This window comes from Blastomyces gilchristii (assembly GCF_000003855.2).
Source record: "Blastomyces gilchristii SLH14081 genomic scaffold supercont1.3, whole genome shotgun sequence".
NCBI lineage: Eukaryota > Fungi > Ascomycota > Eurotiomycetes > Onygenales > Ajellomycetaceae > Blastomyces > Blastomyces gilchristii.
Genome location: NW_003101680.1, coordinates 3030354 through 3046726, shown reverse-complemented (window position 1 = coordinate 3046726; position 16373 = coordinate 3030354). Strand labels below are relative to the sequence as shown.

Here is a 16373-nt window from a genome sequence, read left to right as displayed (position 1 = left end):
TAGCTGAAGTCTGCTACAAAACCGGTAGGTAGGATGTTGCGCCCTGATGAGTAGCATGTCGGGTAATTCCGACAAGGCTGATCCCAAAATGGGATTTGTTAGAGGGCAATCTTTTGCCAGCGCCCTCATGTTATGTCAGATGTAGGTAGGCTTTCTGGTATGGAGTAAACAGCCACCAAGGGCCCTCTTCCAGCTATTCGGGTATGATAGTGGATATTGGCCACATAGCTGAAGTTACTTTTGAAGTAGGGCTGAAAGAACAAAACGGAGCCACCGATAGCCGTCTCGTTCTAGATGAGCTGAATTTGCCAAACGAGATTTGATGTTGGGTGGCGACGATGCTAGCACAGGCTTGCAGGCCCGTAGCCATATGCTTGGTGTACCATCTGAGAAGGCTGGGCTGTCGTGGATGAGCGTGTAGACAACATACCGAAGCGCAAGATAACCTCCGAAATGGTGACGATGATCGAAATGCCGATGAGCACGATGATGATCCATGTTTGGCCTGTAAGATGATATATTCTAAGCATATGCATATTGAAAGACAACCTGCTGTTGAAAAATGGGGTGAAAGTGGTACGAGGTTTTGCCAGGGCAAAGAACTTACGCGACATTTGACTATCCGCAATAGAATCCGACAAGATTTCAGCCAAGTCGAGGAAGACTCTACACCGCTCGTTCAGGACTTGAATGCGAGGCTTGATTTCTAGGTATTCCCGCACGCCAATGTACAGGGGATGGAGAGTAGGTTCGCTATCCCAGAAAAAGGAAGGCACGTCAAGCATGTTCGACGCTATTGAGATGTTGGTCCTTTTGTTAGATATTCCGTTCAAAATGACCATTACGTGCGACCCATCCATGAACCGTGCAGTAAGGCAGGAACAAACTTACATAAATTCACCTCAACTCTACTCCTAAACAATTTCCCTAGTATGCGAAATACCTCCTCCCTTTTCATTCCTAGGTGGCCCGTCAGCGCCAGCCTTCGAGGCACGTCCTTCGCCTCAGCCATCTGCCTCGCCATCACCTCCTCGAAGAAGCTCAGCTTCGTGCTCTGTGCTATCCCGTGGCTAATGGCAAGCTTGATCATATGGCCTCCACTGCGCAACGTTATCATGTCGTTGTACACACGGGGTCGAGATATCTTCTCGGAGTATTCGAAATGAAATTCCTCCGTTTCAAAGTCCTCCTCAGGTAATGGCGCGGTGGCCAGGGGTATGGGGGCTCCCCCTCTTTCTGACGAAGCGAAGGCGAGATCGGCTAGGACATCCTTTTCTTCCCTTTCCGTGAAGTTCCAGAAGACGACAACCCCATAGCTGAAGATGAACATTTCTGCAAATGCCAAGGCATTGGGCGGGATCCTGGCTACGGAAATTGCTGGGGGTAGATTGGCTGCGTTCCGATCCTTATCCGCGCGGTTGTGTTGTCCCTGCTCTTCATGGGCTGTGACACCATTTGTTTCCGCTCGTCCCTCACCGTCGCTTTCGCGCTGTGCTGTCCGGTCTTCGGATCCCGCACCGTCAAACCCATGAGCTTTGACGGAATGTTCATCTTCCTCCGCATAGTATTCATCATGGTAATCCCTCCGCTCGTTCCTCTCGATCTCCTCATCTAGAACAGCTTTGCCGCCCGCACTTTTCAGAATCGGGCTACTCCGAATCCTATAACCCCCCTTCCCAGGCAACAGGGGCAAATGATACGCGGTATACAGGCAGTCATCATACAATTTCGTCCTCGAGCCATGATACTCTTTCACAAATGCAGCAGTGGAACTAATCTTGTAGCCCTGCGCTGTGCAATAGGCCGTAACACGGGGGAGCTTCTTTGCACGATGAGCCTTGGACAAACGTTCCGCATAACTCTTCGCTCTCTCAGGAGGAACACGACGCCGTTTCAGACGCTCCTCCTCCGCTAGAAGTGGCGAAGCTTCGTTATCCTGATCGAAATCTCCGAGCGCTTTGTGGAATTTTTGTTTTTTACTAGCAGCAATCCGACGGGCTGTTTCAGCTGCAGATGCCGGTATCCGTGGCCCACGTTCTTCATCTACAGCACCATCGAATCCTTCATACCCTTCGTCTCGCTCTTCCTCTTCCTCTTCCCCAGTCTCTCCTTCCTCGGTCACTGTTTCCGGAAGCAACACCAATTTCTCACTGACTTTAGTTGATCGTGGTGGTAAATGTTGCAACGCTGCCAGTCTGCCCACCGCTCTCAACCTCGGGTCCATGCTACTGGACCCCCTAAGATCAGTTGATGCCGCGGCACTTGCTAGCACCCCCGACCTCGAGCGAGGTCGCGCTCGGAAACCGGGGGGCGGTTGTCGCTGTTGCATTGAAGGGACATCAGATGTGTACTGGAGAATGTTATCGACAGTTATGAAGCGGGAGGAAGCGTTATTTTGAGAGTCGCCACGTCCGGGGTTGTATGCCGGGTCGCGGGAGTCCGTGACCTATCGTAGAACGCATTCGTTAATCTTCTGTCTGTCTCTCTTATAAGCTGCCAGGATGGAATTGACAGTCCACAAGGTCAAGCAATGCCAATTAGGTACCTAGGTAGTTATAGCCAAGGGAGAAACGTAATAGCCAGATAACTCACCAGCACTGTAGGGCCGCGTTCCCTTTTCCCCTTCCCGCTCCCGCTAGCTCCTCCACCTTTGTAAGACATGGTGGTTGAATGGTCCTATTCCGTCCACGAAGATGTATGCACCTAGTATATATGTCCCTCTCTAAGGAGTCCCAGACATACAACAAACCCTAACACCTAGACTGATAGATCAACCTAACGTTCCGCTCGCCGTAGTAGAATCGAAGCGGGATAACCGATAGAGGGGGAGACTTGGGAGCCGTTATCGAAAAAGCACCTCTTTTTTTACCCTCTTGTTCCTTCTTCAGTCCGTAGATTGCTGACTCCAGCTACTCTGTACTCCAAATTGACATGCTGTTGTAGAGGTCCAAGGGGGTGGCTTGCAAACGGGAGGGGTGTGGAAGATGGAACGTTCAAGCAAGTTACCCAATTCAGGAAGGGAACCAACCAACGATTTTCGGTAAGTAGCTCAAAGTTAATGTCGAATACCTCTCAGCTTTCAAATACTGTGCTTTTGTCTTATTTCGACTCTGGCCTGGATCTTGGTGTCTTAAAGGCGCAATCAAAATCAACTTCATTGATGACGCTCTTTAGACATTGGATGCCGTGCATTGGCGCTAGGCCGAAGACGGTTAGTCCCGAATATCTCTAAAAGTACTTCGATGCTTTGAAGTATGTAGAATCGTTAATCGTTACTCCTATACCATAGCAAACAAATACTATTTACCCTTCATGTTATGAGGGAAATATACATGTACATATACGCAAGCATGGGTGCTTTGAAAGGGAGAAAAAAAAAAGAAGAGGAAAAGAAAAGAAAAGGAAAGAAAAAAAGAAAGAAAAGAAAAGAAAAAAGACAAAATCCCCGTGTCTGGTGACGAGCACCAGACAGAGCAAATCGGGATTAGATCTCAAACCCACCTGCAAATGATTGATTAGTTACACCAACTTCGTTTCACAGCCATCGCTCGCTTTCTCTCGCTTTCTCTCTCTTCCTCTCTTCATTTGACTCACTCCAACTAGTTATAGCAAACCCTCATTGGCGCAAACACACGGGCGAACTTTTCCTTTCCATCTCTTCGGAGATATAAATCCCTACCCCCCGCGCAAAGCAAACGTCGTGATGAAGAAACATAGTTATATGTACAGCGTAAAACAGCTCCCTACTAGTGAGAGCCCGGGGGAAAGGAATGCATATTAACCCTCCCTGGCAAGCTTAGCGGTCCACTGGTAGGGTAGGGCCAGCAGCAGCAGCAGCAGCAGGCATGGAATTAAAACAGATGCTCCGTACAACTTCAAATGTTCTGCTACACATAACAAATCTCCACCAATGACCCCCAAGATAAGACAGCAAAGAATCATCATCATCATCATCATCATCATTGGAAGAACTACGGACTATCTACCAACATCATTCTATTATCCGTGGGATGTGGGATGTTCCGCATCTATTTTTTGTTGGGGAAGTTCCATAGACTAACAAGGGCCTGTCTGTACAGCTTTAATCCATATGAATCATGAACCTTTGCCTAGCCTTGGGCTTGATAAGTTACCAATCCAAAAAACCAAGATACAGGGAATATACGCAGCGTAGAGCTAGCTCTCTCTGAACGCCCGCCCGGGTCTACCAGGGAAGCCCTGTTGCCCAACACCCAACCTATTATATGGACCGGATGAATGTACAGTACATACATGTACATACATGTATATATAGGTTAGATCCACCATGGGCGGATGTTCTATCTAGGTTCATAAGTATCGATCATATCTGGTCGGTCGGCCGGTCCGCAGGAACCTAAAACCAAGCTGTGGAACCTCAGAAGTTCTCCCCCGACTCACCAGCAACTTTAACTAACTAGTTATCGCAAAAGTAATTGTCGTTAACAATATTATAGCATGATAGTTTACTCTTCCCCCCGACCCTTCCCCCCCCCCAATCTCAGCTCATCTCCTCCCGTGCAACGAGACGAGACGAGAGGTGTAAATGACGTAGCCATGCATGCAGTAGTAGCAGGCTGGGTGTGGGTCGTTGTGGGTTTTATTACATGGTGCGTGGTGTGGTGTTTTTGGTGTGCTGAGTGTGCTGGGCCACCCTAACTACCTACTCTACCTACTCTACTCAGGTGGTGCCCCGCTGTATCTACTTACCGTATTGACAACGGCACCACCCGAACATATTTTAACGAACACCCACTTGGTACCGTATATATACCCTGTTACGTTACTTTGCGAATTGGCGCGGGCAGCGGGTTGGGCCGGGCTGGGGGGGGCTTGGGCTTGGGTGACACAGAACAACCTCATCGGGAGGGAAAGTGGATGCACATAAACGGTAGCACGCTGATACTGTAGCAGTGGGCAGGAGGGAGGATACATTATCAGAATTGCTGGAGTAAATAGTGTATGCTGTATGTATGTAATTGGGGCCAGGCAAACTGTAGAAATGCTGAGGAAGGAGGATTGTTTATTGGATGACACCATTCAATACCAGGTTCCTATATTGTTTGGGCACCTTCTGAGAGATGCAGAACAATGTTACATACATGCTTTGTAGATAAAAGAATCAAATATATGGCCAAATATATAATACCCTTCCTGGCTATATAAGTAAAATCAAAAATATTTAATTCCCATACATACATTCCCAATTGACATGCCAAAAACAGAAAGAAATGAGATAGATACGCCATTCCTCATAAACGAACCCAAGGCATATATATATATATATATATATATATATATATATTAATATTAGCCAGTATGTGTAGGAATATTACGCGGGAGAAAAAATAAAATAAAAAGGGTAGCCAGAAAATCCCAATTAGCCATAACAGGATAACAATAAATGAACATAAATAAGCATGGCCACTCCGCAGTAACAAGAGGATATTCGTACCGCGGGGCCCGCGCCACCTCATGATTGATAATGCTTACCGAATAAAAATATAGGAGTGTGATATTCGATAAAAAGCACAAATTCTTTTAAGCAAATAAGCTCGTTATCCAGTTCTCAAGCGCCGATCCTCTTCCCAAATCTCCTGCTTCATCTTCTGCAACCGCTCATGCTGCCGCTCCAGTTTCTCAATCTCGCTCGGCGGTGGGTCTGGATGGCTGGTCATCTCCTGGTGTAGAAGTCGATATGAGGCATAATACCGCTTGAATTGTAGTGCTTTGTCGCGTAGCCGTTGGCGGAGTATCTCTAGGCTCCGTGGCGGTGAGGCGCTGCCTGTAGTGCTGCCGCTGGATGGGCTGGAGAGGCGGCGCCGTTTCGGCTCCATGAAGCGGCCATTTGTCGCAGGAGTTTGAAGCGGATGGGGGCGGGGCTTTGGATGCCGTATCCCGTTTGGCTCATGATTTTGATGGTGTGAGGGCGGTTGGTCCGTCTCGGCTTTGCGCTTCAGGGTACTTGAGGCTGGCTTTGGGTCACGATTTACCGCACTTGGTGCCTGGATACCAGAAACAGTAGAGGCGGCCTTCGCCCTGGAATGTTGAACCATAAGAGGAGAGGACGAGCTGGACGACTGCGTGGTATTGGAGGATCGCCTTCCGCTTTCTAGCTCGGATGCATTCGTGGGAGGCGATGAGCCAAGTGGAGAAGGTTTTTGTGGAGAACTGTTGCTGGCTGTACGAGTAGTTGCTGTAGCAGAGGGAATCGTTTTCATGGACTGAGACTTCGCTTTGGCTGGCTTTTCTGCTTCGGCCGGCTTGGGTGTAGTGGACGTTGAAGGTGGAAAGCTCTTCACGGACGTTTTGTTGACTCTTGCTGCCTGGTTCTGCTTCGCTACCGTATCGCTCGTGGGGGCCGTGGACGATCCCAGAGGTGGGGAATCAGCCATTTCCGTATCTTCATCTGAATCATGTACAAACTCCGCAGATTTGTACTTTGTAACTGGTTTCGCTGCAGATTTTTTCTCTGTCTTCTTATCAGTCTTCTTCGTTACTCTCCCCGTCAATGTAGTATTTTTTGCTCTAGCGCCTGCACGTTTTGCATTCCCATTCTTATTTGCGGGCTCCTTCTTTTGTGCTGTACTTCCTGACCGCGCAGAAATATTACCATTCTGCTGGTTCGGGGTTATAGCACCGGTCGTCCGATCTGATTCATTGCCGGTTCCATATCCTTCTTTCGATACATCTTCAGAGGATTGAGCGTTAACTCGAGAGGTGGTGCTTTTGGCTATCGGGCCGGTATGTAGGTTTAATCGAGATAACACTTTACCCTTTCCCCTCTCAGCCTTTGGAAGCAGCATCTGCCAAAGCTTATCCGCGCGTGAAATCCGCATTCGGTCAAAGGCCGAAATGGCGTTCTCGATAGCCTCCTGCCGCTCATCCTCCGAAGGGTACGGAAACCCCCAGATATCAAGATCCTTGTACGCCTTGTCTTTTAGGCCATACTTTTCCCGATTTAATCTATTCTCGACACCATATTTCTGTACGAGGGCCAAACAGTCCTCCTGGGACGATCTAGTTTTTTGCGCTAAAAATCTGACAGAAACTGGGCGGACAGCAAGCAGATGGGTCAAGGGAACACGGAGAGCTTCGAGGCGTATTTTGTCTTTGTTTTGGGGAAGAGAGGCTGATTTAGGAGGCGCCATAGGAGTGGCAGCAGCTGGCGAACGTGCACCAAGAAGGCCCGGGCTAGCGGAATTCGATCGATTGGCAGCATGCTGAAAAAAGCGCTCCTTTTCCACATCAATCTTACTTCTTGGCATGCGGGCCAATGAAGCCGCTTCCTTCCCGGTTGCGCTGCGGTTGTCCCCGGCACCTAGAGCCCTCATTTGGTCAATTGTTGTGATCATGGGTGTTTTTCTAGATTCTTTCCCTTTCTCAAAAGCACTCAGTCTTTGCTCCAGATTGGCCAATGCTTCATCCGTAGCAGCAGTATCCTCACGAGCTTTCTCCACCTCCAGTTTATGGCTGAGCACGCCAGTAAAATAAGCATTGTTGGCTGTAGAAGACGAAGAAGATGAAGGAGAGTAGCAGTAAATTTCTGAACGGTGACTTTCAGGCGACGAGAAGAAGGTCTGAGACTTGTTCCCGTAGTGGAGCGATTGGTGTTTTCCCAGACGGATACGGGCCTTTTGATCGTTACGCAGACTCTGGACGAGTTCGTCGAGGGTGGTCTGAGCCAGATTCAGCCGCATTATCTGGCTTGGTTTGCTGGAGGGGTCGGGAGAGGAGGCGTCCCCAGGTGTGTCTGCTCTCCGAAGGCATATGCCACCCTCTGGAATTATGAGAGACGCCATCTTGGGAAAGGGATTGACAGCGATGGGAGGCCGGAGATATCGTGAATTCGAATAGAATGGGTGCCAGTCGAGCCCGGGTGGACGGGTAAGGGAGTCAGTAATAGGTTCGTGGCAATCGAGCAAAGTTCCGTCATCAGAACAAGCTAGAGCTGGGGTCGAATCGAGCGGTGACGAAAAGGAGAGAGGGGATCGAGAGCCGACCGGTGAGTGGAAGGAGGTGCACGAATATCATGGCCAGTTATTGATGGGAGGAAAGACGGGAGCTGGGTGGAGATTCACCCATGTGAAGCGGCGATTGAGGAGGGTCAGGTTGAAGCCGAGAGGGAGGGAAAGAGGGAGAAAGCCGCAGTCTGAGAGATTATCAGGAAGAAGAAATGGGAGGAACCTCTCAACGACAGGAAACAAAAGTCAGAGAGGGTGAGAGAGAGAGAGAGAGGAGGGAGAGAAGGATAGAGAGGGATGGGAAATATAGAGAGAGAGAGAGAGAGAGAGAGAGAGAGAGAGAGAGAGTGTGTGTGTGTGTGTGTGTTGTGATGGAAAGAGGTTGGAGGTTGTGGTGAGGGTGAGGTGAGGTTGAGGTGAGGAAGGGAAGGTTGAACGGGCGGTACGGTGACAAGACGGTCCGTACGTGACAATAATAATAATACCTAGGTGTGGCCTTGGAAGTCCTCGCCTTGGCTTGGCCCACCGCAGGTTGGGGCTCTTGGCTGACACTGGCAACCCGGGCCTGGGCACTGTCTAGCCGTTTCTAGCAATGGTGCGCGGGCGGCTTGGGGGCTTGATCCGCCGCCGGTCCAAAACGTGCTGGCTCCAGACTTCCTCCTGGTGATGACGATGATGAGGAAGAACCCCGATGTGCTCCGTACGTGTATTAATATTACTATTCTTCTTCTTCTTCTTCTTCTTCTTCTTGGGCTGACAAGTCATGCTACATATGCCATTGTGGCTCAGGCTAGGGGGGGAGGACGAGGAGTAGGACCCTATCATGTTCCTGACTGGTTCCCTCCCTCAAAGGGGTGCTCTATGTACAGTAGTACATACAGTACCTCGAGGGAGATCAAGAAGATCTGGGCCTGGGCGGAACCCTGGAATGACCACAGCCTGGCTTTTTGATTGGCCCAAGGACTCTCCGGTTTTGTGGAGAGCCAGTGTTTGGATACCTACTCCGTACGCGGCGTAAGTACAGTACTGCGTACGCCTTGGGAGGAAAAATACACTCCCGGAACAGGTATTGTCATTATCGCTGGCTGGTACGGTACTATGACCTTCTCATGCTTGCTTCCTGGGAAATAATTGAAAGAATATAGCTAATAATGGATGGAATGGATGAACGGTTGAATCAATTAGTATAGTTAAGTTATTTACGCAAGAACAAACAAAGCACTCTAATAACCAAGATGGACCATGGTCCCCTTTTGCCTGCTTAGGGAGAGCTTTCCATTCTCTCTATCCACTTGCCTCGGGCCTGTATGGTATGTAGGGGCAAACAAAACGGACCCTCTGAAACATCAGCCTTGTCCCTGTAATAAGAAAGAAGATAGGAGCTCACTGGCTCAATGGCTAAAATGTAGACTCTCGGTGACAACAGAAGCGTGGAATTTGGAATAGCCCTGATAATCTCTACAGCGTATATAAATGTGCCCTCCTCGACGACTCATCCCCGGCGTGTCACTCAGGGCATGCCGAGCCTGAGACACTCTACATCTCACGTTGATATCTCCGTACAACTAGTCTCATATCATATGCAATCGAGACTTATGATAAGAATAGTTATAATAAGAATAGTTATAAAAATAGAGAAGCAAGTGGACAATGGAAAGCAAACTTTAGTTATCATAAAAAAACAAAAAAGGGAAAGTAAAACAGCATGAATCACTTCTGAGGCAACCAGATTCACAAGAGACAAAAGAGATCTTAGATACTTTTGATTGTCCTCTTGCAGTGTTGCTTTATTATTTTAGTTTCATCAATTGACAATAAGTGCTCATTTGCCCAGCTCATCTCTCCCTCCAATTAATTATTTTTTGCTATATTTATCATTATCAACCTCTCACCCTCTCATGAACCACTCAGGTTTGCCTTAAACTTTTCCCTTTATCCACCTCAAAAATTTGCCTGTTATTCAAGGACAATGGGAACTTTTTCTTCTACCCTCCCTCCTCCCCCCAAACAAACCAAAAACAAAACATGAGAAAAAGCAGCCATTCTCACACAATAACAGAACACAGGAAAAGCTTCGATGTGCCACAAGCTTTGCCACTGGTCGTGTTTCTTCTCCCCCACCTCCTCCTAGACCATACAGAGTTTGTGGAAGTTCCTTGTTCCTTGAAATTTTGGTCATACCCATCCCATCCACCCTCTTACACGACTCCGTACATGTCTTTGTTTGAGAGCAGTGCGCTACGCCAGAGGGGTTTTCAGAAAACTGCTCGTACATTAACCTATACGTTACCCCATTAATCAATCGCACCCAGTTTCATGAATACCCGCGAGCCACGAGGCAACAGCTGCAACCACGATCGTAAACGCAACTGTGTGGGTGATGGAGTGGAGTGGCGGCAGCCTAGCATTCCAAACTGACACTCTGTACCACATTTATCATTCCATATCATATTAACAACGCATCATCCACCCCCCCAATAAAATTTGGTGATGAGAAAAGTTGTTACAAACATACCGTCCCTCTCACCCCCCTGGTCCTCCCAAGCCAAGCCTCGGGAATAATTTCCCTTGCGGTCAGTCAAAGAAAGACCTCAGGCAAAAAGTACACTGTATGTTGGTGGTGCAAAACGACCGGGTTGCTTTGGTGGAGCGGCCGTTGGTTCTGGCTCACGATTGCAACACACTTCACATCCAGGGCGCTTGCTCTTTCTCACGGTCCATGAGCGAGATCTGCACCCATAATCTCAAGGTTATGTGGCTCAGAATATCAAGCTGGATGGGGGTGGGTAGCTAAATTTCGGAAAGCCGCCCAGATATGCCTATTTGATTTCCAATTTGCGCAAGAATGGGTGAGCAGGGGAGCTAGCTGCAAAACAATTCACTTTTGGTTCCTCTGCATGAGTTGATCAATGAGCTCTATGCCTATACTAGCTGGGGTCCCAAAGTCACATAAGAGAAGGCAAGGCACCCTTGTCCCTTGGCGTTTCCAAGCTCCAGAGGCAAACATAGATGGTTCTTCTCGATACTTTCAGGGAGTGAGTTCGAAGCGCTTGTTTCTTTAAAGCGGGTGAAAGTGGAATCATCTGCTCCGTACAACGCCTGACATGCTGTCAGGCTATGATGACTACTGTGTAATGGCCGAGAGCGTTTAAAATTGCGCCCTGGGATAGTTTTTCTTCTTCTTCGCGGTTGGCCTGACCTGACAGATAGGTATTTGCACATAAGGTGCCTGGGATAATTTCGTATTGAAGAAAATTCAGGGCCTGCTATCCATAGCCGCATCTTGATATGGGCCCGTCCGTAAACGGGGCAGGGCAATACGGATAACTAATACCCATGCTCAGTACTCACTCTGTAGATATGTGAATTCATTAAACCTGGCATTGAATTGAGGCGCAGATGTAGATTTTTTGCTGGCACATCTCAATTATCAGCACCCATACATACATAATACTTGGAACATCAGCTTGCTTGAACTGGGTGAATAATGTAATTAATTATTAAAATATATAACTAACTCCATTCTCCGTACGGAGTACAAATACGTTAAATTAACGCTCAGATCGACATTGATAGATAGAAAAAGGTCCCATCACCCACCACTCCGCTCGCTGTCCGGGTATTCTCTTATTGCGACTTACGCAGTAGCCGCCCGGGAGCCCTGCCCTCGGGAACTTTTCTCATCATATTCATATTGATTGCTGTTGCAGTTTCCTAACTTTTAACTACTGAATTACTCAGCTTATTATTAATTAGGTGTGATCCAGGCCCATTTTTTATTTATTTATCCTTTACTATTATTGAGCAGGCACGGTGATGGAAGATGTGAATGTGGAGAGCACTTGCTGACTTAGCGGTAAACTAAAAAACTAATTGATACTTCGTTCGCTCATTCCAAGGTAAATCATCACCTGTGTTTTATTAAAAATAAAATCCCCGTCTTGAGAAATGCAAAGTGGCCGATTATTGTGAATGAACCTCCTTGTTTCCTCGCATTTTGTACTCCATATATGTAACTTATGCGTGAACTCGGCGGTTTTGTGTGCAAGGAACCTGATGCTGTTAGGGGCTGGGAAAATCCTCTAGGCTCTGAGTTAACTACATATTATTTATTCACAATGACACCTGAAACCCGCTGGATATAATACTCTACCCTTGCGTATAGAACTATCTTATTTGAGTTTGTCATCAGCTTGCTTGGGGACTGGGGAATAAAATACTACTGGTAACGTTAACAGCGAGACGCACGTTGTCAAAAGCACGATTGCGGTAGTGCTGCTGGCTGTAATATATAATCAACTTTTCAAGTCGAGATTGGCAAGTATCATTCCTCATTTCGCAATACATCCTGAAAATAAAGATCGATTCCACCCCGTCATAGTAATAATTAATGCTGTGCTGAAGTCCATAAGCTCCAGGCTCCACTGATGAAAAAGCTAAAGGAGGTTGTGAGCCGTCAAATTGCCCGATATACTCGGCACCCTCGTACAAGGAAAAATCCCCGAAAGCCAAAAATAAAATAAAATGAAAGGGCATGTATATAAAGGGGTATCTACCATCCAAAAATAAAGGGACTGTTGTGGAGAAGACCCGCCAGCGCTTCCCACTCATCGTCATACTTGTCCCCAAAAGCTTGACGGTAGATAGCCGTGTCATGTTTATCACCCCCACAAGGCCACATGGCTCGAACGAACTCCCAATACTCTGGCTTGAAGCCGGAATTTTCCCAATCAATTAGTCCAAACAGACGTCCATCCCTAATAATGATGTTTGTCATGTGCAAATCGCTGTGGGTGAAACAAACATTACCTCTTCTCGTATAGCGTGGCAATGGGCGGCTGATGTTTATGCTGCTCGGGCTGAAAGAGGAATTGAGTGAGATCGTCGGCGAATTCTGCCGTTGAGTTCAAAGGGCCTAGTGTGCGGCCTTCGTACATGTGGTCGCAGATTGGGCCTCCAGATGCATTTGCAATGAGGTGCTTCGATTTGTTAGGGATTTTGCGCAGCTCCGTTATCCACCGCGCCAAGTCTTTTGCTATCTGTTCAAGTTCCTCGTGCGTTATTCGATAGTAGACTTGGTTAAGAGCATGTCCGTAGACTTGTGTCATTAGAACGAAACCAGAGGATTCGTCGATTCTGACATGATCGATCAGTTTTGGTGCGTTTATTATTGGGGAGTCTTTTTCAACAAGGGGCAGTGAAATTGCTTCGTTTTCAGTATACCGACGGCCTCTCTTAAGACAAAGACCGAGTGGGAGGTACTTTACTGGTTGATCTGTTTGTGTGGGGTCTCGGGAATCTAATTGCCGGTCGATGAAATTGTAAAGTGCTAGTCGAACAAATTTAGGTAGAATAGATAGGAAATTTCGGAGGAAGAAGATTCCCACGGACCCAATAGCCCAACCTTTGCGAGACAGTTAGCGGAAGGATTAACCAACTATTTAGATACACTATACCTTGCTTGAGTGGTGCCCATCCCCTTTGCACGCCGTGTTCTACTATGTGCATGTGTAAATTCACAAAAATTCGACGGTGAAAGTTTAAGAGCAATACAGTTGGTAGGGGATGACTCTTGGGATCCTTTGTTAAAGGTGTTTTATAGAACCGGGGAACGTCTTTCCAAGTTTATATTCTTGGGGATCATTAACTCTAACTTCCCACTAAAGCCTGGTGTGAATATTTAAGACCTAAAAGTTTCTGAGAGTCCGTTAAAGGAGAGCTTACCCCGTTATTGTTCCGAGTCGACCGGATGCCATTGTCACTTTCGAGACACAACAACTTGAAAATGTAAATCTGCCCCCGGTGGAAAGCATTACGCGCTGATGGTCCCATCAGCCAAAGGTTTTTAAGCTGATCCTCCACACTGGAAGATCCAAGAAGAGCGAACAGCTCTTCAACGCCCTCTTTGGTTAGGATGGCTGCTAAGAGTAGCCGTAACGGTGCCTGGAGTAAAGGAATGTTAAGAAGTGTCCTTGGGAAGCCCTCATACATATATATATATATGTGTGTATGCGTGTGCGTATGGAAGGCGGGAAGAAGTAGTTACCCCATCTTCAATACCAGGGTCATGCAAAATATATGGAGAAACACAATATGTGGGTTTAACAACATTGGGGGCCATCGCGTTCATTAAGGGCGGCCTGAACATTCACGGGGACATGGTAATCATGACCGCCTGTCAAAAGATATGTTAACATTGCAGATGGTATATAATCAGGTTGTAAAAACTGCACTCAGCTTACATTTCAGCACCAGAGTCTTCAAGTCTTTCCAGATAGACCGCAATGTCTCTTCCACGGTACATTCTGGGATATCCGGTCATGTACATATTGACCTGAAACAGCAGGAGCATATGAATGATGTAGAAAAGTAGTTTAAAGCCATATGTTCAAAAGCTGTTAGTTTGGCAGATAATATGATGTCTGTTGTTGTCAGATATGCACCTTGGAACCCCTCCACACCCATGGACTTCATGTTTTCAAGGATGAAAGCAAATGCTCAGTATGTATATGACTAATATGAAGTGTGAATTGAGTTTAATTCTGTAGTTAGGCTACTGGGGCAAAAGAGCTCAGTCACCACCAGCGCACTGCTGGTAGAAGGGCCGATCAACCGGGGACCCCCAACAAATTCTTTGCAAATGAATATGATGTGTCACTTCATCACTGAAGTTACAAGAAGATGACACCATGCAAAGCATGTGACTTTTCCTATTAACTATGATTCAAACTTCAGAAAAAATAGCTCAGTATGACTCTAACTGATTCATGATAACATCTTATTTAAACTACCATACACTACAGAGGCTCCTGCGAAAAGTTTTAAACTGAAATGCTGATACTAACATTAAGTATTGTCATTCCATCCCTTAATTAAAAGATAGGGAGTTCTCAGGGGGGCTTCTAGAAAGCGATGCCCCTAGCTTACTCACTAGCTCACTGCCTAAATCTCAGGTGGTGTGGCCTGGAGATTCAATACACTAGTAATCATATTTCAGGATAAATTCTTAGTGTAAGACAAAACTTTTCTCAGGGTCCCCGTACGCTAAAGGGTGATGTGTGCGGTGCGCTAGTCCGTAATAGGTAACTAGCCTGTGCCAACCTCTTCTTTATCAAATAGTAACTTATAGACTCTACGGAGTATATCACACAACAACTGGAAATGCCCTCTAAGCTTGGAAAGGTTTGAGAGGGTTTCCTACTTTGTTTTGTAGCCAATACAAACCTTTTTACCATGTTCACGTCCTCCGGCCACGCTGAGCCATTGGAAATGTTTTCTTCGACCTGGTTGTGGGATAGCTGTTGGGTGTTGTCTTGGAATGGCGTTTAACCCTGCTAGTGGTGATGCCACTTCGAGTGTATCCTTAACTACAGCGTTGAAGCTGACCCTGAAATCCAGTTGGTTTTAAGTTCCCATACACTGTTTGCTCGACCCTGTGTTAGCTTTTTCGAGTGGTCGATTTCTGATCATAGGGTTGAGAATTCTGGATTTCCATCTAAGAGAGGAATCTCTCTACTTCTTATTCCATGTCCTATGCGGGCTTTAAGAAACAGCCCAATTCTAATTCGACTCTGACCTCTTTCCTTCCTTAATATAAACAGCTTCCAGTACAAGCTTTCGAAGACCTTGCCCATCCCTAATTTTCTGATTTGACCCCCTGCTCGTTATGCTTGTTTGAAATATCCATATCCTGCTCGATTGGCTAATTACTCGAACCGCTATACACCGCGATGCTCGGGCGATCTTCTTCCAAGCCTTCATCTGAACAAAAAATATGGCTAGCCTTTATCGGGCGAAAAGCCGCCAAATTCTTTCGATGCTGGCGCCTTTGAACTACCCTCCGACTCAGATGTAGCTCGGGGCGCTGTGGCCGGTAACCAACATATCAGTCTCGAGATAGGGGGAGTCTACATCGCCGTGTTTGAAATGGCGAATTTCAAAGACTTTCATTGGGCCCTCGTTGTTGCTACAAACCCGAGAACTGGAATGCTCTACCACAACACCAACTGTGGAGGACCTTATGCATTCCATGCATATCACCATTCACACCTACTGAACTCTAACACATTGCGGGCCTTGATCAAAATATCGTCGCTCAGCCCCCTTGACAGAGCAATTCATTAGCGATTCGCAGACAAAATCAGAACTGTTCCCGTTGTAGATCTTAAGTGTCGCCGCTGGCTGTGCAAAGCGATATAAGTTGTTGCAGAAGAAGGATTTCTAGGATTTAACAGCAACCACCCAGGCTTTTATGCTGATCTCGAAAACGAATGTATGTCTGTTGTTCCGAGTGGCCGACGAAAATAAGCCAAGTTATGACTCGCCTTCTTGAATTGAATTTGAATTTGAATTTTGAGATTGGCCATTGTGTGGCTTGCCTGTCTTGGCGGT

At 47.0% G+C, this 16373-nt stretch overlaps 5 protein-coding genes across 5 annotated transcripts; 1 reads left to right on the top strand and 4 right to left on the bottom strand.

Moving 5' to 3' along the window:
* Positions 1 to 341: 341 nt before the first annotated feature.
* Positions 342 to 2661, bottom strand: BDBG_02287 (YagE family protein; the record flags this gene model as incomplete). The annotated part of the gene is made up of 4 exons (XM_002627570.1): positions 342 to 505; positions 608 to 793; positions 892 to 2446; positions 2593 to 2661. The coding sequence occupies 4 exons, from the start codon at positions 2659 to 2661 to the stop codon at positions 342 to 344; spliced, it is 1974 nt and encodes a 657-aa protein (XP_002627616.1).
* A 2251-nt stretch (positions 2662 to 4912) lies between these two features.
* On the bottom strand, positions 4913 to 8455 carry BDBG_02285 (uncharacterized protein). Its single transcript, XM_002627568.2, has one exon. It carries the CDS (start codon positions 7818 to 7820, stop codon positions 5577 to 5579), a length of 2244 nt encoding a protein of 747 aa, XP_002627614.1. The 5' UTR covers positions 7821 to 8455; the 3' UTR covers positions 4913 to 5576.
* Positions 8456 to 8478: 23 nt separating this feature from the next.
* Positions 8479 to 8798, bottom strand: BDBG_16535 (uncharacterized protein). Its single transcript, XM_031724471.1, has one exon. It carries the CDS (start codon positions 8745 to 8747, stop codon positions 8559 to 8561), a length of 189 nt encoding a protein of 62 aa, XP_031576987.1. The 5' UTR covers positions 8748 to 8798; the 3' UTR covers positions 8479 to 8558.
* Positions 8799 to 9888: 1090 nt separating this feature from the next.
* BDBG_16534 (uncharacterized protein) lies at positions 9889 to 11463 on the top strand. The gene has a single exon (XM_031724470.1). It carries the CDS (start codon positions 10008 to 10010, stop codon positions 10278 to 10280), a length of 273 nt encoding a protein of 90 aa, XP_031576986.1. The 5' UTR covers positions 9889 to 10007; the 3' UTR covers positions 10281 to 11463.
* Positions 11464 to 12534: 1071 nt separating this feature from the next.
* Positions 12535 to 14286, bottom strand: BDBG_02284 (uncharacterized protein; the record flags this gene model as incomplete). Its single annotated transcript, XM_031720724.1, has 6 exons — positions 12535 to 12739; positions 12792 to 13386; positions 13439 to 13562; positions 13707 to 13925; positions 14029 to 14122; positions 14225 to 14286. The coding sequence occupies 6 exons, from the start codon at positions 14284 to 14286 to the stop codon at positions 12535 to 12537; spliced, it is 1299 nt and encodes a 432-aa protein (XP_031576985.1).
* Between the last annotated feature and the right edge of the window lie 2087 nt (positions 14287 to 16373).

Bases quoted from the DNA above. Each gene is read 5' to 3' on its own strand.
- BDBG_16534 (XM_031724470.1), top strand. From the start codon at position 10,008: ATGAGAAAAAGCAGCCATTCTCACACAATAACAGAACACAGGAAAAGC.
- BDBG_16535 (XM_031724471.1), bottom strand. From the start codon at position 8,747: ATGACTTGTCAGCCCAAGAAGAAGAAGAAGAAGAAGAAGAAGAATAGT.
- BDBG_02285 (XM_002627568.2), bottom strand. From the start codon at position 7,820: ATGGCGTCTCTCATAATTCCAGAGGGTGGCATATGCCTTCGGAGAGCA.